The 27304-nt window shown below is 33.0% G+C and overlaps 3 protein-coding genes and 1 long non-coding RNA gene across 4 annotated transcripts; 1 reads left to right on the top strand and 3 right to left on the bottom strand.

Moving 5' to 3' along the window:
• Nucleotides 1–2587: 2587 nt before the first annotated feature.
• Nucleotides 2588–8985, bottom strand: LOC133195680 (tRNA methyltransferase 10 homolog C-like). The gene is made up of 6 exons (XM_061331585.1): nt 8573–8985; nt 7378–7449; nt 5448–5673; nt 4478–4551; nt 3659–4273; nt 2588–3000 (listed from the first exon to the last, which is right to left on the bottom strand). Exons 2-6 carry the CDS (start codon nt 7401–7403, stop codon nt 2850–2852), a joined length of 1092 nt encoding a protein of 363 aa, XP_061187569.1. The 5' UTR covers nt 7404–7449; nt 8573–8985; the 3' UTR covers nt 2588–2849.
• LOC133195681 (thioredoxin-like protein 4B) lies at nt 8983–13769 on the top strand. The gene is made up of 3 exons (XM_061331586.1): nt 8983–9156; nt 10802–10953; nt 11614–13769. The coding sequence occupies exons 1-3, from the start codon at nt 9025–9027 to the stop codon at nt 11777–11779; spliced, it is 450 nt and encodes a 149-aa protein (XP_061187570.1). The 5' UTR covers nt 8983–9024; the 3' UTR covers nt 11780–13769.
• Nucleotides 13770–18687: 4918 nt separating this feature from the next.
• Nucleotides 18688–23469, bottom strand: LOC133195047 (coadhesin-like). The gene is made up of 10 exons (XM_061330932.1): nt 23463–23469; nt 22935–23126; nt 22015–22206; nt 21637–21828; nt 21339–21530; nt 20708–20899; nt 20028–20219; nt 19568–19732; nt 18995–19201; nt 18688–18860 (listed from the first exon to the last, which is right to left on the bottom strand). Exons 1-10 carry the CDS (start codon nt 23467–23469, stop codon nt 18688–18690), a joined length of 1704 nt encoding a protein of 567 aa, XP_061186916.1.
• A 369-nt stretch (nt 23470–23838) lies between these two features.
• LOC133194872 (uncharacterized) lies at nt 23839–25386 on the bottom strand. Its single transcript, XR_009722199.1, has 3 exons — nt 25342–25386; nt 24046–24150; nt 23839–23856 (listed from the first exon to the last, which is right to left on the bottom strand). It is a non-coding gene; the product is annotated as an uncharacterized LOC133194872 (long non-coding RNA).
• Nucleotides 25387–27304: the final 1918 nt, after the last annotated feature.

Below are 27304 nucleotides of genomic sequence, written 5' to 3' on the forward strand. Positions count from 1 at the left end.
TTTAAAGTTTTTCCTCCAATATTTTTTATTCAAATAAATTATGGGAACAAAAGCAATCTTATCTAAGCTTAAATAGACACATTAAAATTTGTGACAACGAAGAAATTTTCAAATTACTCCGCATGTTCAATTATTTGACCTTTTTGCACTCAAACATTTTCATTTTTCTGGCATTAAAAATTTAACAAGCAAAAAAATCATTTGAAAGTAATGACATTTTACTGAATTTAAGAAGAATGGTTAAAAATATCGTATATATTCAGAAAAGAAAATTAAAAGTGGGGGTCTGTGATGTTAATTTTTAGATATTACTAAAAAAGTGCTAATTTTAAGCTAAAATTAGGGCTATTTTTTTCTTCATTTTCACAATATATTTGCTATATTTATCAAATATGATGATAGAATTCATGACAGTTTATTTAATAGATAATATAGGACCAGTATAAAACAGTCCACTGCACAAAATAACTATGTGTGCAGACTGCATGTAAAAATAGGAATCCAAACTTAACATACTTTAAACACTTCGAAAGAGAAAAAATGATCATTTTCTTCTAAAAAACCTTCCGCCACAAAATATAGTTCCTCACTTAATGCTTTTGGTATGGAATTTAATCATGGAGTTTTAACTGAGTATAGTTAAATTGGCATTGTAGAATCCAATTTTATTGTAAGAATTAAAACATTATGGAGAATTTTTTAAATATAGGTTAAGATAAAAATCTGCTCAAAAGCTCAGGAGCGAACCTCGTTAAAGTTACTGTAATTGTGGGTAGAAACAACATATTTTTAAACCAAGTACATCACACCGAATGCTAACTTAAAAATTTCGAAAAATAACGATCTTATCTGTTTAAGCAGAAGTTATAAAATACATGAAAGCAATAGTTATTGTCACAGTATATTTATTTTAGTGTATCCTGAGTTGGGCGAATGATGTTGACGAATGCGAAGCGAGAGTCTCTGCCTTCGTCCAAATACATGTAACTCAGAATATACCAAAATAAATAATGTATCATGGTCCACTTTAAAAGTGTAATTTACATTTGAACACGTTATTTTCTAATGATTATTTATTATTAAACAACCAAACTCACAATATTCCAGTCATGTGACTAAAATCATGCAAATTGTGCAAAATGACGTGGAATCAATGGAGTTTGAGACCCCAAACTTGATCGATGTAGACCTTCTACTGCCAACATCGGAGCAGGATGACTGAGCTATCGAGTGACTCGATAGCAAATGTGTGATGGAGTTTTGAACATAGAAGCAAGAAGACCTCTTGCTATCGCAAGTGTGGAAAGAAGTTAAAACATCGGAGCAAGAAGATCCTTTGCTGTCGCTTGCAAGTGTGATATGAAAGTGGAATACCGAACTTCGATTTTAAGGACAGACGATACGTTCCTCAAATATCTGTTTTGTATATTTTTGTAATAATTTATATAAAAAATATTTAAAATTATAATAAACTTGTGAAATCTAAACTAGTTTCTAATTGTCTTAAAAAAATCAAAACTCTAAAAATTTTGATATTCAATGGCAATTTAATTGTAGTTTCAAAAGGATTATATAAGAAAAACCATCCCCTGGTAACTTACACAAATGTCTGGTAAGGTACCTCAATTTTTGTGATTAAACATGTTGAAGTAGCAATACTTCCATGTTAAAATCTTTGAAAAAATTATATTTTATTAAAGAACGTATTGTCTGTCCTTAACTTTGATACTGAGCTCAATGTCCCAAAAAGACACAAGATGGCGACAGCAAAATGTTAACAAGAAGAAGATTACTTCGCTACATTGAGATTTATGATAAAAACTCACTTAATATCCGGGATTTAAGATTTGCTGACTTTCGGAAAATTTTAGACTGTAAAATGAAAGATGCGCTTAGTCTTGCTGTATTGGCGGGAAACCTAAGCAGGCCAACCCGATATTGCCCGAGGACGAAGCAAAAATAAGGGAGAATAGTGTTTTTGGACTACAGAGGAAGAGAGTGTATTCCTACCAAGCATACGTAGAAGAGATTTTACCTGATATTCTTGAAACGTGGTTGTCAATACTGAAAATCGCTATTTTTCAAGATCAATTAATTCTATATAAAGTTTCATACGGCCTTGACTTCAGTACTTTATAAGTTTGAATCAAAATTTGTATTCGAGGACTTGTAAGATATTCTTCCTCCCTATTGCGCTGAAAAAAGGGGAGGGGGTGTTAACCCGGGTAACTTAAAAGAAAGTAAGGTGATAGATATAACAAATGATCATTAGAAAAATCACAGCAGATTTTTATAAGGTTCTATGTGAATTTAAGGTCAAAGGTCAAGGTAACATGCTATCATCATTGCATCAGACATTTTCTAAATTTCCATGCTTTTGGCCTTAAATTTGCAGGGCCCTGCAAGGTTTCTGAATGGAGAGGGGATTGTGGGAGGGATACCCCTTCCTCAGAGTTACAATTGTTTTTAATTGGGTACCTTCTGATGGGTTATTGTGCATTTTCTGAAGTCATATTTTTACATATCATATAAACAAATATAGAAGCATTCAGATGAATAATGAATTTTATTTTGTATCCCCATCCCCTTCCATCAATCTGGATTTAGATAGTGATGATACATGTAACTGAAAGCCAGTGAAGTTGACCTTTGATCTAATGTTTATCAAAAAAAGCAATTTGAATGAAGATGGAATTACTATTAAGAGTGGCCATTGGATAAACTTTTAAAAAAAAGTATTTTTTCATCCATAATCTGGTATATTAATGATGTTAAAATCAATCAGACCACCCATCAAATATATAACCCAAATGCTATGTCTTAAACATTTATTCTAAAATTTTGAAAATTTAGTCATGTCCATTATCTTCTATATCATCGTCATTTTTAATTATTTTCGTTGGTAAAACACTACCGGCTTGCACCGGATCACACGTAAAGTTCAGTTTTGCCACATATTCCACAATCTGGTTCAGTGATAACCTCAGCGGCTTCCTTCTCCTGTGTGAAAAGAAAAAAAAGGAAATATTAGAATTTTTGAAATTCATATTAAATTTGTACTTTCAGATAATAGTTTATTTGGATAAAATTCAGCTTTTTAGAATATTATAGAATTCCTTTTTTTGTCAATATATCAATTTGATAATATATAAAATACAATCACACTCAAGATATCAAAATAATTCATGTCTGTGTAAAAGAATTATTTCAAATTTAGTTTTGACATCTGGTCTCTGACCAGTAGAGCTAAATATAAACGTGATGTCTCTTTCCCATCTCCCTCTCTATTCTGTATGGCATATGTACAATATTTACAAAGGTTTCAAAATAAAATTAACAATATGGCCACATCCATGTTAGTACAGATGAAGATTTTAAATCAATGCCCGAAAAATTAACAAACACGAATTGTTTGAACACAATGTATTAGTTAGCAGAAAACATGCTACCTTACAAGTCATTTTTAAATTGCAGGAATGTTCAAAATGCTTGTTTTGAAAATTTATTTTGTCGCAAATTTTTCCTGTCCTTAAGTGCAGTCATCCTTTTATCCTCAATAAAAGATAAGATTTTAAGTCCAAAATCATATTTTTGTATCATTATCATGCACAACAAGTCTACTCTGGTGAAAACAAAATGAAATCATTCTTTAACTTACGTTTTGTCAAATTCAAACGGAAGCCTGCGGATTTTAATGTCATCTTTAAATGCCTTGCTGAATGACAATTTGCAGCTCTCCGAATGTTTTTGATCTACAACGGCTCCTATGATTGGTATCCCATCTTCCCCTGGATAATAATACTTCCTGGCATCGCCCGATAAATACGTTAAATCTTCCCTCGGAAATAATTCTAGATAACTTTTCTCTGTCACTAGGGAAAATGGAAGATCTTCTAATCGAGCGTTTTTAGCCATATATTTCATTCTTAGAATTTTTAACACTTCGTTCTCCTCCAACGATGGTTTAACATTGCACAAAATAATATTCAGTGTCGGCGATACTTCAAAAGCAGATGCATTGATAGAAGCTACCAATAACTGAATCTTATTAGCCACTTCTAGAATTTCTGTGTAAACTAATGACTCCGTAAGCCCCAAGTCTATCAGAATGGGGTCCTCTAACATCATTGCCTGGGCAACGCGACTCCTAACGAGCATCTTTTCTGTGGTAGTGTAGAGTCTCTTATAAAAGCCTGTGTTGTCGGGTACAAACTCTTCCTTCTCTTTATATTCTCTTTCCCTAGTCGTCTCCCTTTGCCTCATTTGAAAAATCCTACAATTTGTGGTTTATAAAAAGATCTCTATGGAAACATTATTTGTTTCAAACATAACCATTAAATTAAACCATTTGTATGAATTTTTAAGCTAAAATCACTTATTTTAAACTCACTCAATATTTACTTTAAACACACTAAATATTTACTTTAAATGCACAAATATTTGCTTTAAATGTACTAAATATTTAATTTAAACATACTTAAATTTTTTCCTTCTAGATTTAACTGAGTCCAGATTCATTAGAATCAACCACTGTTGATCTGAAAGCTCTATCTGAAAATATAAGATTGCATAATTACAGTTAAACTCGGTTATCTTGAACTCAATAGGACCAAGAAAAGACTTTAAAATATCCAAAGATTTGAGATACATGTATCGAGGCTTAAATACTTTATGAATTTGTGGTTGGGACTTCCAAATCACTTTGACATATCCATGGTATTTGAGATATCAATACTTTACCAAATGTACTATGTTTTAACCCTTACCTTGACTTGAAGTTTGACGTATTAATTTCCAAAAATTTTAACATTGTTGATAACTTATAAATGAGAGAAGATAGGGCATTTATATTTGACATGTGCATTACCTGTTTCAAGACTTTTCTAAATGTACTAGGGCCTTTAGTTTTTGATCTCGTGACCTTGACCTTTAAGCTCAACCTACACTCTTTTTTAATTTTTTTTTTTACATTGGTTATAACCTTTGAAGAAAATATGGGGCTTTCATATTTTACATCTACAATATCTATGACAACACCTTTCAGAAAGGTACATTATTTGCAACTAATGACCATGACCTAGAAGTTTGACCTACCTATCAAAAATTTTAACTTTGGCTGAATTCAGTTACAATTAGATATAACTAAGTTACAATACGCATCCCATACACTAAAACACCAAAAGCAGGGGACCACAATTCTTTGAATTTTTTTGTTAAATTAAGAAGTTAGAGCTCTCTTAAAGTTACAGCAAATTTTACACATAAGAATCCCGTAAGAATATTTGTGAAAAGGAGTAAAATCGTAAGATTTCTCTAACAATGAAAATTAATTGTAAGATTTTTTGTGAACAGGGCTAATGTGTGCTTAATTGCCTGACATCTTTTTGAGCCAAAATTCTCCTTTATTTGGGATGAAGACTGATTGTGCACCATTCCCAGTAACTCACTTCCAATTTGCCCATTCTACGGAGGGTTTGGTACTCTGACTGAATTTTCTGCAGCTGCTCTTTCTCTTCAGGACTAGCAAATCTTTCAAAATCCTCCAAATTCTTGATCTGGTCAGTTGGATAAAAGACTGGCTTCCCATTCACTGACTGACTTGGTGAGGAAAACATCCGGTTCCATTGATCTTGTTTTCTGTAGCAGTTAGCTTCTGAGAGTTTCCTGAAATATCTTAGGAAAAAAATTACTCTGTAAGAGTGTTTGAAATAACCATGCACCCGATCACCCGAGGTGCACAAATTTTGCATCTATCGACGCAATTAATATATATGATAAATCTCTCTCAAATCAACTTAGTATTGGTAGCAAAGTGTAACAAGCCAAGAGGAAGAATTTTTCTGTCTATGGATTCGGGACCGAAGTTATGGTGACCTGGTCCAAGTTATATAATCAAAAAAAAATTTATAAAAGACAATTATTGTCTCAGAATAATTACATTTATTATATGATTGAATAATTCCCATTTCTCTGATTGGCTGAAATCTAACAATGTTAGAAAAATACTACATTATATTGACCTGCACGTGACATTCCAGGTCAATATAAGGAATTATTTATTCTACATAGGACCAAAAATAGATAGGGAAATTCCAAATTGATGCAAATAGTTTTGGAAAGTTATTTCATTTGCACCTGACTTCCACTCATATGAACATAACATTCTTGGGTGAGGGTTGGGTGGGGGTTGCAGGAGGTCTGTCCCTCTCCCTACCTTTTGAGAATGTAAAGTTTTAAATTAAACTTTAAAGATAGAAATTTTCAATGAAAGCCCCCTCCCCTCTTTTTTGGACCTTTACATCCCACCAAATAAAATCTGGAGTTGGGAGAATTCTTTCCCTTTTTTTTTTGGGGGGGGGGGGGGGGGGGAGGGGTGCTAGTCAAAGATTTGTTTTCAGGTAGGTTGTCATTTTTTCTCCTTTCAATGTAACCCTGTTTCTCTCATTATGTTCGGCTAGTACTTCAGTAACAAGTAAGATGGCATGGATTGCTTAATGAGTGTATGTTGTTTACTCAGTAAATCATATAATAAAACAATTATTGCTGTTTTTTTGGTCAATACGATGATTTAGCCACCTTTGAAGTACAATATTAACCTCGCCCTTCAGGCTCAGTGAATATTGTACTCATCAGGTGTCTAAATCATCTTACTGACCTCAAAAACCAACAATAATTGTATAGTAGTAGATCTTTGGCAGGGCTGCTAACTTTTACTAACAGTCAGCCCTGCATGTCTGGCTAATTTTACGGTGAGTTTTAAACACTGCTCCGTAATCTCTTAAACCAGACAAACAAATAATGTTCCAATTACAGTAAAACTCATTTAGTACGAACACTGATACAGCGAATTCAGGCATGTATAGCAAATTTTTCTTGGATCCCCAGCTATACAAATTTAACAAACTTCTTATACGGATATAACGAACTATGGATATAGCAAAGTAATTTCATAGGTCCCAGTGACTTCGTTATAACCGAGTTTTACTGTACACACATGTTATCAACAATTACATGTATTATTGACTTTGTATTCTGACTCATAATTCACCATATTTAACTGCAACTGAAGTTTATTTTCAATTGCTGACAACAAAAAAACAAAAAAAAAAAACCACTTCCATACTCTATGAACTTAAACATTGTTAAACATGTTAAAGATAGTTGCATGACTTAATTGTATACTTTAAAAAAAAATTGACCCCAAAATATAGGGTACAATAACATGTGCAAGTAACTTTTAGGTCAGTGTATTCTTATCCAAGGATAATTCTTTAAGTCAATAAAAATAAAAATATATAAATAAATAAAATTAAATAATATAAATAAAAAGTCTATTTAATTAATAAATACATACAGGTATAATTAATTTATATTTACCTCCCTAATAACTTTATGGAGGACATTCTTTGCTGGAAAATTAAGTATCACCTTTGAGTTTCCCCAATCAACCTAGAATACAAATATTATACATATACAAATAATAAATATCTAAAAAACATCTGAACAAATTATCCAACAAATTATCAATTAAAAATGTCAAAAACAATATCCAACAAATCATCAATTAAAAATGTCAAGAACTAAATATTGCTAACATACTGAAAATTCTGCTTTTATATCATTTTTTCTTTTAAGGAGGGATTCTTCTCATAAGAACACTTATTTCTTATATTTAGAAATCAATGAAATTTTCACAGAATCAAGAAGACAATATCACTAAGTGACGGTATCAGTTAGATTAAATTTGACCGTTTTTTATTAGAGGCAAGGTCAGGTCAAGGTCAGTACCTTTTCCCTGGACATTAAGTCTAGAATAAAAAATTACTGATGCCTATAATGCGATGCCTACTTTATTTCAATAAATTAAATGTTTTTCTTTTTGCATAAAGAGATATTACCATATAGGGTCTATAAGATGATATTACCAAATTGACATAATTTAACTAAAATGGATATTGGCTGATCCGAATTTTCTCTATTTTTCTTTAAATTTTAAGATATTTTAGTTATTTTTATATGCTTCCTATATTTAAATTTTTCTTATTTTCACATATGGTAAAGTTGTCACATAAAGATACAAAATGATACAAAAACAAAAAGTTTTGACTGTTTACTAAGAGAGAAAAAACACTTTTTACGGATTGTTGGCTCAAATCTGAACTTAGATTGGAGCTTTTAAAAGCTAACACAATTGTAGTTTGTTTGGAAAATCATATTTATTTGATATATTTTAAAACTTTAGTCTCTTATTATTAATTTAACTTACATTTAAACATTTTCTCCAAGTCTTTGATTGTGTAAAAATTATAACTAAATTCATTGTTCTATAATTATTTTGAGAGGCAGAATAGAAGTTATTTTCATACACTGCCATTCCGCCAAAAATATAGTCCCTGCTAGATTTCAAACTCAGTTTAACATTTCCCTTTAAAGTTGCACAATTGTGATGAGGAAAGAAAAATATGATCTTTTAAATCTGATGCATCTGAATATACAAAACATATAAGCCAATATACTTTGAATATTTCATCTAGTCAGAAACCAGACAAGAATCCCTCCTTAAAATACTTACATCAATGTCATTATCTACTTATTCAGCCTGCACTGTAGCAAGGTCTGTACATGTCTCATTGTCTGCACAAAGAATCTTTGCCAAAGATACGCATGTCCAACTCTGTATAGGAAGAGGAGATATAAAACTACTTTGGCATATCAAAAATCTCCGTATGAAATGAGTCTTTCCACCAAGACAAAGTCAGAAGAACGATGAAAATCTCACAGTCATCTGAACACGTGTGCTATATATCGAGACAATTCGGGATAATGTACTTTTGTTCTCTACTCACTAAATAGTGATTCTAACTTCATAAACGGTTTCTTAAACAAGCAGAATCGATTATATAACATTTATAAAGTCCCAATTACATGACGACACCTCATTAGTTGGAATACAATCATCCACCTTGGGATACTGGAATGACTCGGGCTCAAGAATCAAGTAAAATTTTCTACTTTCATTTTATCATGAGTTACTTGCTTGAGTCATTGGAGACCAAAGAAGACGTAGACAGAGCTATTTCAAAGACCACGGACGTTGTTTTATTACTGAGATTTGGTAGAGACCAAGATTCAACATGCTTACAACTAGATCATTTGGTAAGATTGCATTATACTAAGTTTTTATTGCCACCACCAACCCGTTGTTTAAAGTTAATCAACAGATGATCAGAGTTCGGTTGATTTGCATTTTGAATAAAACTACTTTCAATGATCAGACCAGGCATTCTCATCTGTAGGGTCCTCAAAGCGATTTTTTTCGTTCATTTGACTAATCTTGTCTGGGGCGCATTACTTATAATTTAATACCCTATTAATGTATGGCAGCTTTGTTGTTAGTTAGAATAATCTAACTGTGTCTCAGGACAAGCCCTCATCACAGCCTTAAACCGGGTCCGTAGGGCAATATCAATTTAACGATAGAACGTTCTATCTACTTTGTTGTAGGCCTAGTTGTAGAAAAACGTGATTACAATATTGCTGCGACTTAGATACAGTACCCTCTGTACTGTGCTTGGTAGATATCCATAATGAAATTCACTAATCGATCTATACTTTAGGATGTACAGCGTATTAAACTTGAAACAATTTCTAGTCTCCCCCTTTTTCAAACACACACAGTGAATCTTAGGGTTTCAGCAGTGATTCATCAAACAAATTCAACATTGAAAGACTTACTTCTAAACATAGTTGCCAACTCACCCGATTTCGTCGGGTTACACCCGATTTTTCGACCCTTAACCCGGTTATTTTTTATGACACGGCGGGTCATGCTTTTCACCCGATTTTTTGCCGAACACCGATTTCCGGATTTGGTTCGTAAATTAGATTGCACTTTTAACTTCTAGTTACAACCCAAGCTTGGATATACGTAAACAATCACAATGTCGATGGCAATTATCAGTGCAGGTATAAACAATTACCTGGGAGTTGTTTTGACAAGACAAAGATTGAAGTCAATTTAAAATGGCTTCCGATAGAACTAGACCGTTATAAGGGCCAGCAGGAACACATTGAACCAAGAAAAAAAGAGAAACGATATTTAATATGTACATATCAAGAAATCTTGGAAAACAACTCTCATCAGATAAAATAAAGTGATCGAAGATAGTATAGGCCTAACTGTACATTTAATACATATTGTACTTGTTAATTAAATTAATTTGTGGGGGGGGGGGGGGGGGGGTAACATCAAAACCAATATTGGAATACTTTCAAATTTAGCACGAACATGTGCTTCAAATCAGCAATGCAGATTCTGAAAAGGCTTTCTTTTAAAAAAAAAATGCACACTTAATTTAGGTCAATACTGAATAATGAAACCTTCCTTGCTCTTTTTTAACATGTAAATTTAATCAATATATATAAATTTTTTGTCATTGTAAGTTAAAGCCTATTTTTAATAAAAGAATTCTCAATTTATACAAATACCTATATATATATAATTATATAATTTAATCATGATAAATATGCCGTTACGTGTTATGACCAGATTTTTTACTTTCCAAATCTGGTCATGACCAGATTTTTACATGTTGGAGGTTGGCAAGTATGCTTCTAAAATGAACTGCATATGATATTTTGTAATGTTGTATGCCACTATTAATTTTTGAGTATGGGATTGCCCATAAACTTAAGGTTGAACTTTCTGAAAGCTTTTGTTCATTTTATACAGTCATAAAAACTCTTATAGAAACATATTCCACTTTTTGTCATAATGTCACCACTGCTTTTCTTACTTCAGCTTGCCAAATGTTCTCAAGAATTGGCGAATATGGCTAAAATCTACATTGTTGATGTTGATAAAGTTCCAGTTTACACCAAATACTTCGATATTACCCTGATACCATCTACCATATTCTTCTTCAATGCTCAGCACATAAAGGTTGACTGGGGGTAAGTATCAAAATAAACTTTACTCATATTCTTCTTCAATGCTCAGCACACAAAGGTTGACTGGGGGTAAGTATCAAAGTAAAGTTTACTCATATTCTTCTTCAATGCTCAACACATAAAGGTTGACTGGGGGTAAGTATCAAAATAAACTTTACTCATATTCTTCTTCAATGCTCAACACATAAAGGTTGACTGGGGGTAAGTATCAAAATAAACTTTACTCATATTCTTCTTCAATGCTCAGCACATAAAGGTTGACTGGGGGTAAGTATCACAATAAATTTTACTCATATTCTTCTTCAATGCTCAGCACATAAAGGTTGACTGGGGGTAAGTATCAAAATAGAGTTTATTCATATTCTTCTTCAATGCTCAGCACATAAAGGTTGACGGGGGGGGGGGGGGGGGGGGGGGGGGTAAGTATCAAAATAAAGTTTATTCATATTCTTGTTAATTTTCTAAAATTCCAGGATTATTTTATTTCACATGATATGGAAAGAATTGTATCTAAGCTTAACAATTATTACCAATGTAAGCATTATAATAAACGCAAAGTAGACATTTCTAAGCATGTAAAGATAAGGTGGCCCGCTCTGAGGTTGGATAGGACACATTGTCCTATGTATTTTACATTCATTTCTTGTTTGATGTTTATTGTAGTACCCCAGACCACACCAAATTCATAGGCAGTTTCAGAAACAAGCAGGACTTAATAGATGTGGTAGAAGTTATATACAGAGGAGCAATGAAGGGCAAGGTTATTGTTACAAGCCCTCTGGACCCGGCCAACGTCCCAAAATATGAGCTTATTTACAAGGACATTTGATGGTCTTTAATCTGCTTAGTTATGTACATTTGCCAAGATGTGCACTACATGGGTATTGCCTAATATGGATCAAGATGATCAAATTCATGCATTTCCTTCAATGCAATTTATGTAGATCTATACACTGATTGGATTGCTTTTTTCAGTCAATGGTCAGGAGTGTGACTGTGTTGGGGGGCTGACCATTAATTGGCTCATACTTAAATCTGAAATCTGAAAAATTAATTTGCAATGAAATCCTTGAATTGTTTGTGCCAAGATTTAACTTGGTGATTCTTTTGCATGCTCTTCATTCATTCAGGACTATTATGACTTCCAGTTCACAGTTGTTGTTTTTTTTTTTCAACATCCATATGAAATTTATACTTAAAAATTTGACACCATTCTGGATGCAAGACAGATTAAGACGGAATCATTTTTTGTAATGCTTACTTTACTTAGTCCTCTTTGTGCTTTGAGCACATAAGGCCTGCATATGTAGGTCACCTGAGTCACTCAGGTGACCTATTGCTATCTGTTTTCGTCCGTCGGCGTGTGTCGTCAGTCGTCCGTCGTGTGTTAACATTTGAACATTTTCAGCTTCTTCTCTCAAACCACTCAACCAATTTCAACCAATTTTTGCATATGGCATCTATGGGTGAAGAGAAACAAAATTTATGAATTTCATGGTCCCTGCCCCCCTGGGGGCCTGAGGGGTGGGGCCAAAACCACTAAAATTAGTGCAATCTTTAAAAATCTTCTTCTTTACTCCTGGACATCAAGCAGTCAAACTGTTGGCATGATTGTAATAAGCAATGAGCCCTCTACCAAAATTGTGAAATTCATGGCCCCAGGGTCAGGGGTTCTGGTGCTAGGGCGGGGCTCTGTTGAATATATTGTGAAAATATATTATTTCTTTAAAAATCTTCTCCTCTGCTTCTGGGTATTAAGCTGATAAACTATTTAGATAGTAATGATTAGGAATGATGCCTCTTCCAAAATTGTGAATTTCACGGCCCCTGGATCAGGGGTTCTGGTGTTAGGGCGGGGCTTTAATGATTAAATATAGTGAAAATGTATTAATTTTTGAAAATCTCCTCCTCTGCTCCTGGGTATAATGCCAATGATCTAATTACATAGTTATGATGAGCAATGGTGCTTCTTCATGAATTTAGAATTTCAAGGCCCCTGGGTCAGGGATTCTGGTGTTAGGGTGGGGCTTTAATGATTATATATAGTGAAAATGCATTAATTCTTGAAAATCCCCTCTGCTCCTGGGTATAATGCCAATGATCTAATTACATAGTTATAATGAGCAATGGTGCTTCTTCAAGAATTTAGAATTTCAAGGTCCCTGGGTCAGGGATTCTGGTGTTAGGCAGGGCTCTAATGATTATATAGTGAAAATGCATTAATTCTTTGAAAATCTTCTCCTCTGCTCCTGGGAATTATGCTGATGATCTAAGTACATAGTTATAATGAGGAATGGTGCCTCTTCCAAAATGATGAATTTTATGGCCCCTTGGTCAGGGGTACCATAGGGGGGGGGGGGGGAGCTCTAATGATCATATACTGAAAATGAATTAATGCTTTGAAAACTGCTGTTTGGTATTAATCAACCATTTATGATGAGCAAAGATGCCTTTTCGAAAATTGTGAAGTATGTGGCCCCAGGGTCAGTGGTTCCTGTGGGATGTGGCACTACTGGTTATATAGTGGAAATGCATTTTTCTTTGTTCCTCTGATCTGCCTCTGGGTATTAAGTAATCAAAATAAGCATTCTAAGTGTATAGTTATGATTATCAGTTGTGCCTCTTTCAGAATTGTGAATTTCATGGCCTCTGGTTAAAACATGAACCAAATTCAATTGTTGGAAAGTTGTTGCATGATACTCAGGTGACCTATAAGGCCCGTGGGCCTCTTGTTCGTAACGATGTTATCAAATTCTAGTAATAAAGGCGCTTTGTCTGATCTTAATTATTTCAGTGAAAATAAAACATAATTAAAATTATGTTCGTTTGTTTGTTTTTTTTTTTATTTTGGAAAAGTGTTTACACAAAAAATCTATACGTGTTTTATTAAACCTGTTATTGGGATTAAATACTTGTAACTGTTAGTACAATAAAAATATATCTGATTCTGAAACAATTAGTTATTTCTTAGAAGGATCCAGACATTTAGTGTCACATTGGAATTTGACATTCAGTTAGTTTGGGCGGTTTCTTCCCAGTTTTTATACAAAATAAGATGCAAGAAATTCATGAAGGTTTTTATGGATTTTTTCTCACTTCTACGAGGACAAATCTTCATGCATTTTTCTACCAACTTTACAAAATTTTGGGGTTTGTTGTACTGTTGATGGCCTGACAGGCTGGAGGATGGACAGACTTTGTACTGGTTTAAGGATTATAACTCTTGAGTGCTTTACTCAGTTGAGTACATAATTTACAAGTAGTACCACACCATGTGAGAAAGATTATTACTGTTTTGCAAGGTCAGAGGTCAAGGGCACCACAATATGGACATAAAACATTTGTTTTTGAATAATATCTGGATTTTTTAATTTATCTATTTGATTTTCAGTTATGATGCTTACATGTATGTTATGAGGAAGGTCCCTATTGGTTTTCAAGATCATACCCCAAAGGTCAAGGTCACTAGTGCAAAATTGAAAATAGTTGGTAAAAAATATAAAACAGCATAGAAATGATTAATAAGAAATTTTTACATAATATATAAATACTGCCTGTAGTTGAGGGTAACACTGAACATTTTAACCCCCCAAAAAACCATTGTCAATCGAGATGCACCCCAAGAAAACCATTGTCCACCGAAAATTTTCAATGTAAGTTGTTACCCTCTACTGTGCCTCGGTTGACAATGGTTTTCTTGGGTGAAAATTTTCAATGTTACCTCAGATACATGCAGTATTTATTATAAAACATAATGTTTTATATAAAGGTGAAGCTCGCGCGCATAGAAAAAAAATCCATATTACTTCGCATGATCAATTATGCGACCTTTTTGCACTCAAAGAATGTGTACAGTATTTAATTGTCAAAATTATGCTACATCTAGATTCTAAAAAGCTAAACACATGATTTCAGTTTTTTGTCAGAAAAATATCCTTAAAGTCTAAAACGTGAATCGTCACCTTTTTGCACTTAAAGATAGTTCGCGCTATTTAATAGATATTGATATTTTTTTATATCAAGTCTTGTCCGAAAAGAGTTTTAAAAAAATACGTTTTCTCTATATAAATCAATAGAATAACGTTAAAAAGGTTGCGAAAACAATGGTATGTTTGGGAGTTACTTACATGAAAACGATGCAGGCAAATTTTATAAAATTTTCAGATACTATAAAATAAAATCAGGGGATCCATGTAACAAATTTTCATGGAATGTCTTCGGGCAATTTAAAAAGGTCAGTAACCCTGTGACCTAAGTTAATGAAGTTGTAATGCCATTTCAAAAATACAAAAATTTTGCATGAATATTACTGCTAGGTTTTCTATTTTGTATATCTAACACAAAAACATTGGGCCATACCTTATTTTTTCAAGTTATTAAGGTTGTAAATAAAATTTTTATGAAAATTTAAAAGTTATTTTTCAAGAGCTTTCGTGAATGTAAGCCTAATATATTTTATATATATTAATAAAACATTGAATGGCTTAATTTCAAATTACATATGTTAGATATAAGTCTCTACTGTTTGTCTGATGTCTGAGAAAAAAGTTGTGCATAACGAATTACTTGATTAGGAAATGTTAAATGGTACAATACGATTAAAATAAGCAAATTTCTATGCATTTCTTGTTAGAAATCCTTTCGCAAGAAAAAAAATAGTTCCCACGAAAACTCCTTTAAAATGCATCTTGACTTGCTGTCTTTTAATAACATTTTGTTAGGTTGTTATACAAGCATATACAATATTTCATGAATATAAAGATGCTTATTAAACACACATTTTGAAAGATATTAATCCTGTCACTTTAATTGGAATCCAAATGCTTAGGAGAATAGCTTTTAGTTAACTTGATTAAGAAGATGGGTGAACAAGGCGGGCGAAGTGCCTATAGTGCGACAAACATGAAGTGAAAAATAAAATCTCAATTACATGTATATCAAAATTTTCTTTGATATTTCATCTTACGTTAAAGTATACTTTATATAAAATCTCTACAATTTACAAAAATCTTACAAAGACTGAAATTATTTGCCTACGAAATAGCATACACACACTAAAGAGGACAACAAGGTTCATTTCTCATACTTTAACAAAATTTTTCGATATGAGTGGGTCTTCTCTCCATTTTTTTGAAAGTTAATCCTAAAAGTTTGCATAAAAATATACATTTACTATATACATTTTTTGGTTTACAAAAACATGGAACAAAGACCCACTATACCTTAAAAGTACACTTTTGTGACAAAGCATTCGCATCTTTCCGAGAAATACTTGAAGTCCATTTATTGTCAAGGGTCATATCAAAAACATGATTTAAAAGCCACTAATCACACGGAGCTGTGTAGCGTAGTGGTTAGCGTTTTTTTAATAAAAGAATACGAGATCTTTTTTTCTCAGAAAAGTTTTGTTGATCATAATTTCATAAATTTCAATAATGAGAACTTGACTTTAAATACTTAATTCACAAATTGAATATGATTATTTTAATATCTGAAGATATAGGCATTCTGCACGCCTTTTTCACCCATCTTCTTTATAGATTAACTTCAAGTCTCAGTTCAACCGAAACATGATTGGTCGATGTATTCCTAATGTATCCTTACAAATTTTGTCATCGCTGGACTCATGATAATTTGGAAATGAAACTGCACGAGATGCAATATCTCAAAGCTGTTGCCATCAATTGTCTCGAATCATTCAGGGGAATTAATTTCAGCGATTAGCTTTTGTGAGAAATCTCTTATACACGAAGGTTGTTAGAGAAGTTCGCGTACACATTGATTTGCGGCAAATTTATTGTGTAATTTGAAGAATGACTTTGTCTGATTAAATTCTTATTTTTTGTTTATTAGTATGTAAAAAATCAGGTCCATTCGCAGCTAGGTTAAGGACTCCCATATATACGTCAGCCTATGCAGAGGTTCGGGAAAGCTATCATGACGTCACGTTAAAACAATACAAATGAATCTCGATGAATAAATACTATATGTTCTTTTTAAACCACTCTAAATACTTTCGTTTCTAATAAATATTATAAAGATAAATGGATGTGCAACTTATCTTGCCATAATAGCACTTAGCATATGTAGAATGAAAGCCAGCTTGATCTCGCTGTACTTACTGAGATGACGTCAATTCTTAGTTTGACACGCAGTTTCTCTGTACTTGAGGCGTGGATCAAGTTTTTATCATAGTATGTAAAAATAAAAATAAATACGAAACACGCGTAATCCGACCAAAAGAAAGACATATTCTGAACTATATCAATCCACATTTTATTGTCAAACTTAATTGATAATGTGTAGACTTTATATAAAGCCGTAGGGAGCATATTTGTACAGTAACGTGCTAGAATGAGAGGTTCAGTCCCTCGAAAATATCAAAAGTTCAACGATATCCGCTTCACTATGAATAATGAATTTTTAAACACGAGTAGGTATTATTCCTACTATTCTGAAAAGTGCTGGGAGCTGGTTGTGTATTGTTTATTTATTCCGTAATGTAACATTATTTCAATGCGTCTTACATTTTTGACTGGAGTTTATGGAAAGACGGCTTAATTTTAGGCAATTCCCGAGCATGAGGAAGTTGCTCCCAGCACTTTTCGTGTTAAGGAATTTGTCTCAAAGAAAACAGAATAAATTTTATAGCGGAAAGATGCCCGTATACCGTTGAACTTTTACGATCTATGTAACAGTACATATATGGTCTAATTTTAATCCTGTCACGTGACAAACAGCTAATGTAAGCGATGTCGCTTTGGCCGAACTTAGCAGAGACCCGATAAATATAAGTGCAAACACCACAATTCATATTTATGAAATCTAATGCTATTTAAAAAATATTAAAAATTGTATTCATTTTCCCTGAATATATTAAGGCGTATATTTCATTGGCGTCCTTAACCTAGCTGCGTTTACTAAAATTTTAAAATATACAATGATTTTCACTGTGTGGTCATACACACGGAGCAATCACTTGACGTGTTGACGCGTTAACCTAACTCCAAACTTGTCAATCTTTATCAAAGTTGAAAATATCTTTCATTTCTGTAGATTTTTCATGTCTTTTTCCTACTCAAAAATTTAATAACTATATGAAGACATGTCACTTTTTTTTTAAATGTCTTTTGTGGCGTATCGGATATTAGAGAGATCCTAAAATTAATGTCGACGCAGTTAAGCGATCAGGTACATGTATGGAAACAATGCAAAATCCATAGGAGCAACGTCCGTGCGATTTTGGGGTTTTGGGGTATCACAGGAGTTGATAATCAAATTGTCAATTCTTTCAATCTTAAAAAGCTACTACCTTTTGAACATTTTGGTCCTAGATACGTGTAGGTAATACGAAACAACATTTAAAAACATTTTAGACTCTTTTGGGCATTTTCCTGTCTGCACACATAATTTTTCAATAGCTCGATCTCGTTCTGAAGAATTTGTATGTGGAAATGCAGAGAATTAATTTGTATTACATGAAATTGACTCCTGCCTATGGAAATTGTAAATTTAATAGAAACAAAAGCTATACAGATAGACATCAGCATTAACAATTATTTGTAATGTCCTTTATGTAACAGCAAGAAATTATAACAAACAAGCATGGGTTATTCACGTAAATAACAAAAATCCGAATAATTAACAGATTTATAAGGAACTTATCAGATTATAGGTACATGAAGCTAGACATTAAATGTTTAAAACTTGTTGAATAACTATCCATAGTGTCACCGCTTAATCACAATTGCTGAGGGATGCCTTCCAGTTACAATTAGTAACAGATACGTCCCATCCCATGTTGTCTGGACACTGTAGTTCTGTGGGGGTAGACCAGGAACATTGATAATACTTCGTGCAGTCCTTTGGGTGTGGAAAGTAACCGAAGTTGCTCGGACAAGTGAAAGTATCTAGAAAATACATGAAGATATATTTATTATATTTATTACTCTCATCTAATGAAATGAGAGTAAGGGAGTTGGATACTTGGCTAGCAAAGACAGAAGAAAAATTCAATTCACTTTGATAAATTAATTTTTTTTACCAGTGTCATTGGAGGGTTCATCTTCCTCTTCCTCTATATCTGATGCGCATGCAACTTCAGCCTCGTTTACGCATGCAGGAGCAGGTTTCTTGTCGTTGTCCCAACGTGTTCCGAATGGACATGATTGGACAATTCCTACACGGTTCGTACACTGGATGAATTTAGTGCAGTCCGTGGAGTGAGGGAAGTACTCCCCTTCATTGCAACCTGTGGACGGTATATTACTCTTTAGTGAAAATGTCGTAATCATATCAAGTACGTACATCGAATTATGTAGCAGTTTGTACCATTGCAACTAGTATTGAATTTAATCACATGACAGATATGAAAACGTTAACTTTATTTTTCTCGATACAGTTGTAAGTTAGGTATTCCAAAATCTTACTGTGCAAACAACGTGTTCTTCTAAATTTTGTAATACAGTGTAATCAAAATATTCCGGAGCCTTACTGTACAACAAAGCTATACACGTACTTTATTCTTATGAATAGGAATGATCAAAACAGAAAGATCACAGCAAAGGTCTGCAAAACTTTGTTAGTTCTCTTTCGTTTCTTAGAAATATAATCTTACTTCCTACACTGCTGGCGAAGTTGCAAGTCTGACTGTGGTCACTCCATTGCAGACGCGGATCAGAACAGTTGACAATGTAAAGACGACTGTCAACGCAATGAAGGTAGCGATTGGGATCGGTAGGGTGAGCCCTGTATCCTGTCACTGCCTCGTTACAAATTGTCTCTGTATACAAATAAATAAATAAATAAATAAATAAATAAATAAATAAATAAATAAATAATAAAAAGAAAGAAAGAAATGAAGTCAAATCAAAATTCAAATTTCAATAGCATGAATTTGAATTTTCACTGAATAAGACAAAATTTGATTTGTATACTAGCTAAGATATATCTTCTAGAAATATATTTTGGTATTCCACATAGGGAATATATATACTGGTCAGAACAGAAGCCTGGAAGATATCGGCTAAAATGTTTCACAGGATGATCTGACACCTTTAGCATAACCAACCACTTACGAGGACATTTGAATGTGTTGCATTCACGTGTGTCGGTTTCGGTTTCACTTCCGTCGCAAGGTTTCCCGCCATATTGTGGTTCTGGTTGAGTACAGGTGCGCCTTCTGTCACGTGACTGAGACCCCCCATCACACGTCACAGTGCAAACTCCCCACTCATCCCACGCCCCAAACTCCGACCATCCACCATCGACTTTAAGAAACAGAAAAGGGATCTATGTTAGTTCAAAGTCATTTTTCAACCAGGTTGTCCTGGAAGAATAAAATTAATACATTTCAATTGTTTAGACAACTACTTGCAAATATACATGTAGAAGCTAAATCTAAAATAAAGGATAAAGAATAAAATAAAGATAGAACGATTTTGCGGCTTTCTTGGATGACATTCAGAATGTAGTATACACTTTTTTACTGGCTGTGAGTGGGATAGCTCTTTTATCATCCCCGCGACAGGAACTATTTCCTGAGGGCATACCCTCCTACGGCCTTTAAGTATGTCAGACTTGATGCTGGGTTTGAACTAGGCATCATCTTAGGTTTTATATACAAACACAGGTTTATGCCATGACTTGATTATTATATTAATTAAAGGGTCAATTTTGTCCTTGCCTTGCCTTGTTCTTTCCCGCTACATTTTCTTAAAGAATTTGTTAATGTATGCAAATCAAGTATACGTCCTACTTGGACAGTGATGTGTATTGCATTCCTGTTCCTCGGTGTTGATGCTTTCTCCTTCGCAAGTTTTGCCGCCATATTGCGGAGCTGGATTGGTGCACGTGCGTGTCTGTGACCTCTCTTGCATACCGCCACCGCAGGACACAGTGCATGTACCCCATTCACTGAAGTCTCCATAAGCAGACCACCCACCATCAACTTAATGAAACAAAATGCCAATGTTTTTATTCATTTCAATGTTTTTTTATTATTATTATTATTTTATTATTTTTTTTAAGGTTTGCAAGGCTCTTCATTTGTCCGCTAGAGTTTCATGTTCAGTAATCACCAATAAATTACTTGGAACGAATTACGATTTAATTTTCACCACGTATTTTGAAATATATACATGTAATTTAACAAATTGCAGATGTAAAAGTTACTTTGTCATGAAGTCATTAGAATATTTGCAAAAGCCTTTTAAAAATACTGTCGTGATTTTCTGAATTTCATCGAGGAATTTTAATTTAGAATACGATTAGTTTCACTTCAAAATACAAAAAAACCCAATCAATAAAATTTTCTGAACAATACTATATACACTGAATTCTCCTTCTCTTTGAGTATTATAAGAAAGTTTGAAAATGATGTTGCATACTTGGGCAGGGATGAGTGTTGCAGTCCCGTTGTTCGATGTTGATGTTATTTGTACCGCACCTTTTCCCGCCATACTGAGGAGCTGGGTTTGTGCACGTGCGTGTTTGCGATCTTTTTTGTTGTCCACCACCACAAGAAACTGAACACTCATTCCAGTCAGTGAATGCCCCATAAGCAGACCAACCACCGTCAACTGTAGAACGAAAGAAGAGAAAGGACCTTTTTAATTTTTAACAAAAAGAGGTTTTCTCTGAGAAAATGAATAAAATTTTGGATAGCTTGAATTTTCTTATACATACTTGGGCAATTGTGAGTATTGCAATCTTTTGTCTCTGTATTAATGTTGCTTCCCGAACACGAGTTTCCACCATATTGTGGTGATGGGTTAGTGCACGTGCGTGTTTGTGATCTCTGCGTTTTGCCACCGCCGCAGGATACAGTGCATTCGCTCCATTTACTGAAAGTGCCATATGTTGACCACCCTCCGTGAACTGGATTAGAATATTGAAGTCTCATTCATGAAATGCAGTAAAAGGATGACTTTTCTTGGTAAAGAGTGTATTTTAGAATTTTTTTTAAAAAAGTAAAAGGAATATTCCTAGAAAGAAAAACAAAAATCGAGGAAAGAAATGAGAAAATTGATACGAAAGCTGCTCATTTCTGTAGGAAAGTATTACTTGGGCAGTGTTGGGTGTTGCAGCTCTGAGTCTCGGTCTTAGTGCTACTTCCGGAGCAAGATTTGCCCCCATTGGCAGGTGCTGGGTTGCTGCAGGTGCGGGTCTGGGACCTCGATCGTGTGCCACCTCCACAAGAGGCGGAGCATGGCGTCCAAGCCGTGTATGCACCGTAGCTAGACCATCCACCATTTACTAAAACCCAGAAGATGATTGAAATAAATACTTAATAATATTCAAAAAAAAAAAAAAAAAAAAAAAAAAAAAAAAAAAAAACAGGGACAAGAGTTGTCTCACCCTAAAAACATCGATTTCAGGAATTTCGAATGCAAGCAAATTGAATAGAAAATATTTTGTACTATTTTCATTTTGATTGAAAGATTTTGAATAAATAGTTTTGAAGTAAACTAATTTAAAGGAAAGAAGTTGCAATGTATAACTACTGTTGTATACTGGTTGATCTAATTTTCGCTATTTTTATGACAAAACGTGAATTGCAAAAATCAAAACGGAAGAAAATTATAAATTATCAACGTAGTAAATGGTTTGTATATTTATATAAAAAAGTTTCTTGAATAGAAAAGCCTTTTTTCATATTTGGAGCACGCATAAATTTGGTTTTGCAAATTCGAGATTGTGCCATATAAAATTAATTTTGCCAAAATTATACTAGTGCGTGATTGGAAAAATAAAACAGCTTTACAGTTTGCAATCGTAATTGTCAGCGATAATTTGTTGCAATTAATTATAATCGTACAGAGAACTCGTATAAATATATATATATAATGATATATCATACATATTTAAAAAGTATATCGTATTGGTGATCATGCAAGCGTACTTAACCATAAGCGCCAAAATATGAACGACTAAACGAAGCAAACAGTCATATTCTTCTTAAGAAAAAATATAAAATTTCCCACCTGGACATCCTTGTGTGTTGCATGACCTTCGGTCTGTACTAACACTGGACCCTGAGCAATAGGAGCCACCATTACGAGGGAGGGGGTTGTTACAGGAGCGAATTCTGGACCGTAACTGAGTCCCGGACCCACAAGTTTTACTGCAGGTGGACCATGACCCGTAGCTTCCCCAGTTAGACCATCCACCATTAACTATTATCCAATAAATATGAGAACAATGGCCGATATTTACTTTTATTATACATTTCGAGTTAAAATTTACTTATAAAGTGTTTGATATATTCATATATACATGCACCTGCACGAGATAATATATTAAGGCTAAAATATATCAAACATGGTAGGTACATGTAACACAAACTTCGTATTTAATTAAGCAGGTTGGTCATACAATTTGTATCTACATGTATTTTGATTTGAAATATTGGAGGGAGACCGTACCACTGCCAGAAAAAAGTTTATCCTTCGGTATGAAAATTGAGCATTATTTTACCGGACAAAGATCAATATTATACAATTATATTATACATTCCATCCAGTAAATCTGGAATGAAAAATATAATAATCATATTTAAGGAATAACTACCTAGTTATGCATGAAATTATCTCGCAAGCAAACTGATTGATCATCTTCATAAAACCAAAAAATCAGACAGTTTTCCCTTTTTATTTACATTTTCACCTGATCATTGATTCAATCGAAAAAAATTCAATGATGAGAAATCTCTGCAGGTCCCGCCCAGTGTATTACTAGACAACACGGCGAAAAAGCATGGAATTCTGCGGAGCAAATTGCTTTATGAAGATATAAAGCTATATCCTTATTTGTAGTTTTATCTCTGACATAAAACAATTGTAAATATGTAAATATTCAAATATAAACGTACCTCGACATGTTGCAGTGCAAGTTTTGTAGCTGGTTCTGTGAAGGAAAAATAAATATATAGGCTCTTAGCACAAACGTTGGTAAAAGGTTTAACAATCATAATGGCTGCCATATTCATGCATGGCAAAAAATCTGATAAATTACTTTAAATTTGAACTCTTTGATATAAACGGCAAGTTAATGTTAATTGTAATCTACATTGAAAACTCGTGCAATTGTTCTCACCTGTATCGGTTACATCTGGACCAATTCAAAAACCCACAGGATATGGTGTAACTCTCCCTCTGGGAACACTGCTTGGTCTCGATTCCAGTTTTTGGATCACAGGCTCTGTTAATTCATAACATGTGTTCATGTCCTTTCTTTGATATAGAAATTGCTGTTATTTCAGTGACGTATCTTTGCTCTTATTTTAACTTATTCAAATCTAAGAACTTGAATATTTAGCGCACTGCTGATGTTGTAATTTAACAAATTTGCACAACATAGGCTGCACATAGCCTGCTTAATTATGCATCTCGTAAAAATAGGAATAGAGAATTATTTTATGAGGGAAAAAAATTTGTTCTTGCACGTTATTTTCCCTTTCAAAATTTCAATTTGATATTATTTATTCACACATTTTATGGATATACCAGTACATTATGTCGCTTCTGGGTCAATTGCGTTTAACTGTAATATATTTACATCCACTGGATATTGTCTCCTTTATTTCTTCAGAAAACCACGGTTGTTTATCAATACTTTAACGGAGCTTGGCAAGCCACCTGTACATAAATTTCTTGAGCGGTGGCTCTTCCATTAACTTACAGCCATTGCGGAAAAAATAGAATAACCCGCTTAGGCGTTTTGCATTTTTCTGCAACAGCTGCAACATTAATTCCCGTACTAACAACCAAAGAAAGCATTTTACTGTTTTACTTTCCACGATTCATTTGTAAATTTTCATTTCGCGCAGTGTCGAATGTTAGGAAAAAAATTAATTATACTGAAACATGTATTTTGATTATGAAATTTATTTGGTTTGTCAGAAATTTCACATACGCTAGCACTGTGTCTTTGAACTGGCTCTTTCTTCACAAAATCAAACTAATAGTATTCTTAATTCAGTGTATGTAATTATAACAAAAAGAGTATAGCAAAAAATTAAAATTTCAGCTCAAAATATTAATTAATCTTTTGAGTTTAAATTATAAATTATAAATTCATACCCAAACTTTCAAAATTGCGTATTTTTTTTTTTCAATGTAACAAATGTATTACAGTGTGTAAAATTAATCATACATTAAAAGTATCGAATTTTTTTTACTTCAATGGTTCAAAGTTAAGAAATAAATATATAGAATTACTATAACTAATTGGTACCTTAAATTATAGAGAAAAGAGTAATTTCCTTTATCAGTCGGTAGAAAAGTTATATATAAGTATAAATACTTTTGTATTTATACTTATTTGTCTAATTTTTACATACAGAAACAACTGAATAAATTGCAAATTGAAAAAGTAAATTAAAAAACTAACCCCAGCACTAATCCCACACAGAGGGTAGAGACAAGGATAATTCTGATTACCGACATCCTGTACTCCTTGTATAAGCACCGCCAGTTTAAAGCCAGTTCTATTCCTAACTCTTTTATACCCACCAAATATTGACTTAAAGAAGTTCTTCGACTTCTCGTGAAAATCTACTGAAACCGAAAAACTAGCACAGTAACTCTGTTCTTGACATAGCGGTCAAATGTTTATTTATTTATTTACATATAAACTATGTACTAGAACACGTGAATTTTCATGACATCACTGGAAGAACATTGCAAGGTTTTGCTGTTTTGGTGCCATTTTCTGTTTTTATTTTGATTCTATTTAGGAACAATTTGTTTAAATAAATTGACGATGTATTTTTTGACAAATACATGTAAGATACAATTTAATATCGAGTTGGAATTCGTCATTTATTAAAAAAAAAATCGTATACCTCAAATTCAGTGCATTTACAAATTTTAAAACCATTTGAGTTAATCTTGCAAAAAGAATTTTTTAACCGTTACAGACATTGGCATGTATTTTCTTGATCAGGATTCATCTATATTTGTCAATTATAATGCATATTTAATTTTATATTAAATTTGAAATGGGGGAAACAGTTGATAGGGAAGGGGGTAGTGTTTGAGACCTGCTCGTATTATTCAAATGCACAAAATATTGAAAATAACCCGTACACAGAAAGAAATGGCACGAAAAAGTAAAAAGACGGTTAAAGCAGTTTTTGTTTATGTTACATATAATATTCAATAGACGAAGTTGCTGATATATTTACTGAATTATTTATCTCTAGATAGTCCTAAATTTATTTTCGACAATAATTTTAATAAACTTCCGTGATCTAATTAACTGTTTGTCTGAAAGAAACACAAAATTTTGGGAAATAAACATAAAAAAATTTAATGCCTCTGAGAACTTCACTTGCAACTTTTTATTTTTTGATCATTTATTAAGACATAACTGATACAATATATAAACATGTTTCTGAATAAAAATTGCACGGGAGTTGCGAACGAAACACAGCGTTTGTTATCTGAAAAACAAATAGTGAATATAGAAATATTTAAAAAAAAGTCGTAAATGCAAACAATAAACTAAGAGGAACATTAATAGTCCATTAACATAAAATTTATTTTACCAACTTAAAGATTGTTTATGAACAGGTTTTGAATTACCAAATTTTGAAATGGTGAAGAACATCAATTCTCTTCGAATAACGTTTTGAACAGGTCAAATCAGCGCCCATATTACAAACAAATATTCTTATTGGTACCCTGGGATCTAACATAAATCTACCCTATATCCCAGGTACATGTTATTTATATAGTATCAAGTTATGCTTAGAATATTTATTTCTGATTTTCACTCTGAAAGTTATTCTAGATTAAATTCCATTAACAAATATATGCACGCCATTAAATAAACTTGGAATTGGTAGTGGTACGAAATTTAACACCCTTTCAAATGCTTCTCTTTTACTTTCTTTGTTCAGTTGACGGATTTTTCGTCTAATTCGGCACAACTTACAAATATTTGAAAATGGAGAGAATAAACTTCTACTCTAAATATGTTTTGTCAACTACGTTTAGCTATTTATTTAACCGCTTGAAGATATACTTTCAAATGTCATCGCTTATTAGACATATGCAATGATGATTTAATTACTGATTTATCAATCTTTGAATCTAAAACGTTATAATCGATGTTTGTGAATCAAAAATTTAACATGACATATTTGTCATTGTAACAGTAAACTAAATCAAGGATAAGATGAAACAAAATAATTGAAAGGGAAAGGGAATCTTAAAAACACACTTTATGAGGTTTCGAAAGGAATGATGTATAAAATTGAGGTGCAGTTGTCATTTTACTTAAATTAAAAATGAATGTTGTTATACTTTCAGTTTGTGGCAATTTGGAAGAAGATTTGCATTTGAAAAAA

This window comes from Saccostrea echinata, unplaced genomic scaffold (genome assembly GCF_033153115.1).
Source record: "Saccostrea echinata isolate AGI-Se365-2 ecotype Australia unplaced genomic scaffold, CSIRO_AGI_Sech_v1 ptg000029l, whole genome shotgun sequence".
Lineage (NCBI taxonomy): Eukaryota > Metazoa > Mollusca > Bivalvia > Ostreida > Ostreidae > Saccostrea > Saccostrea echinata.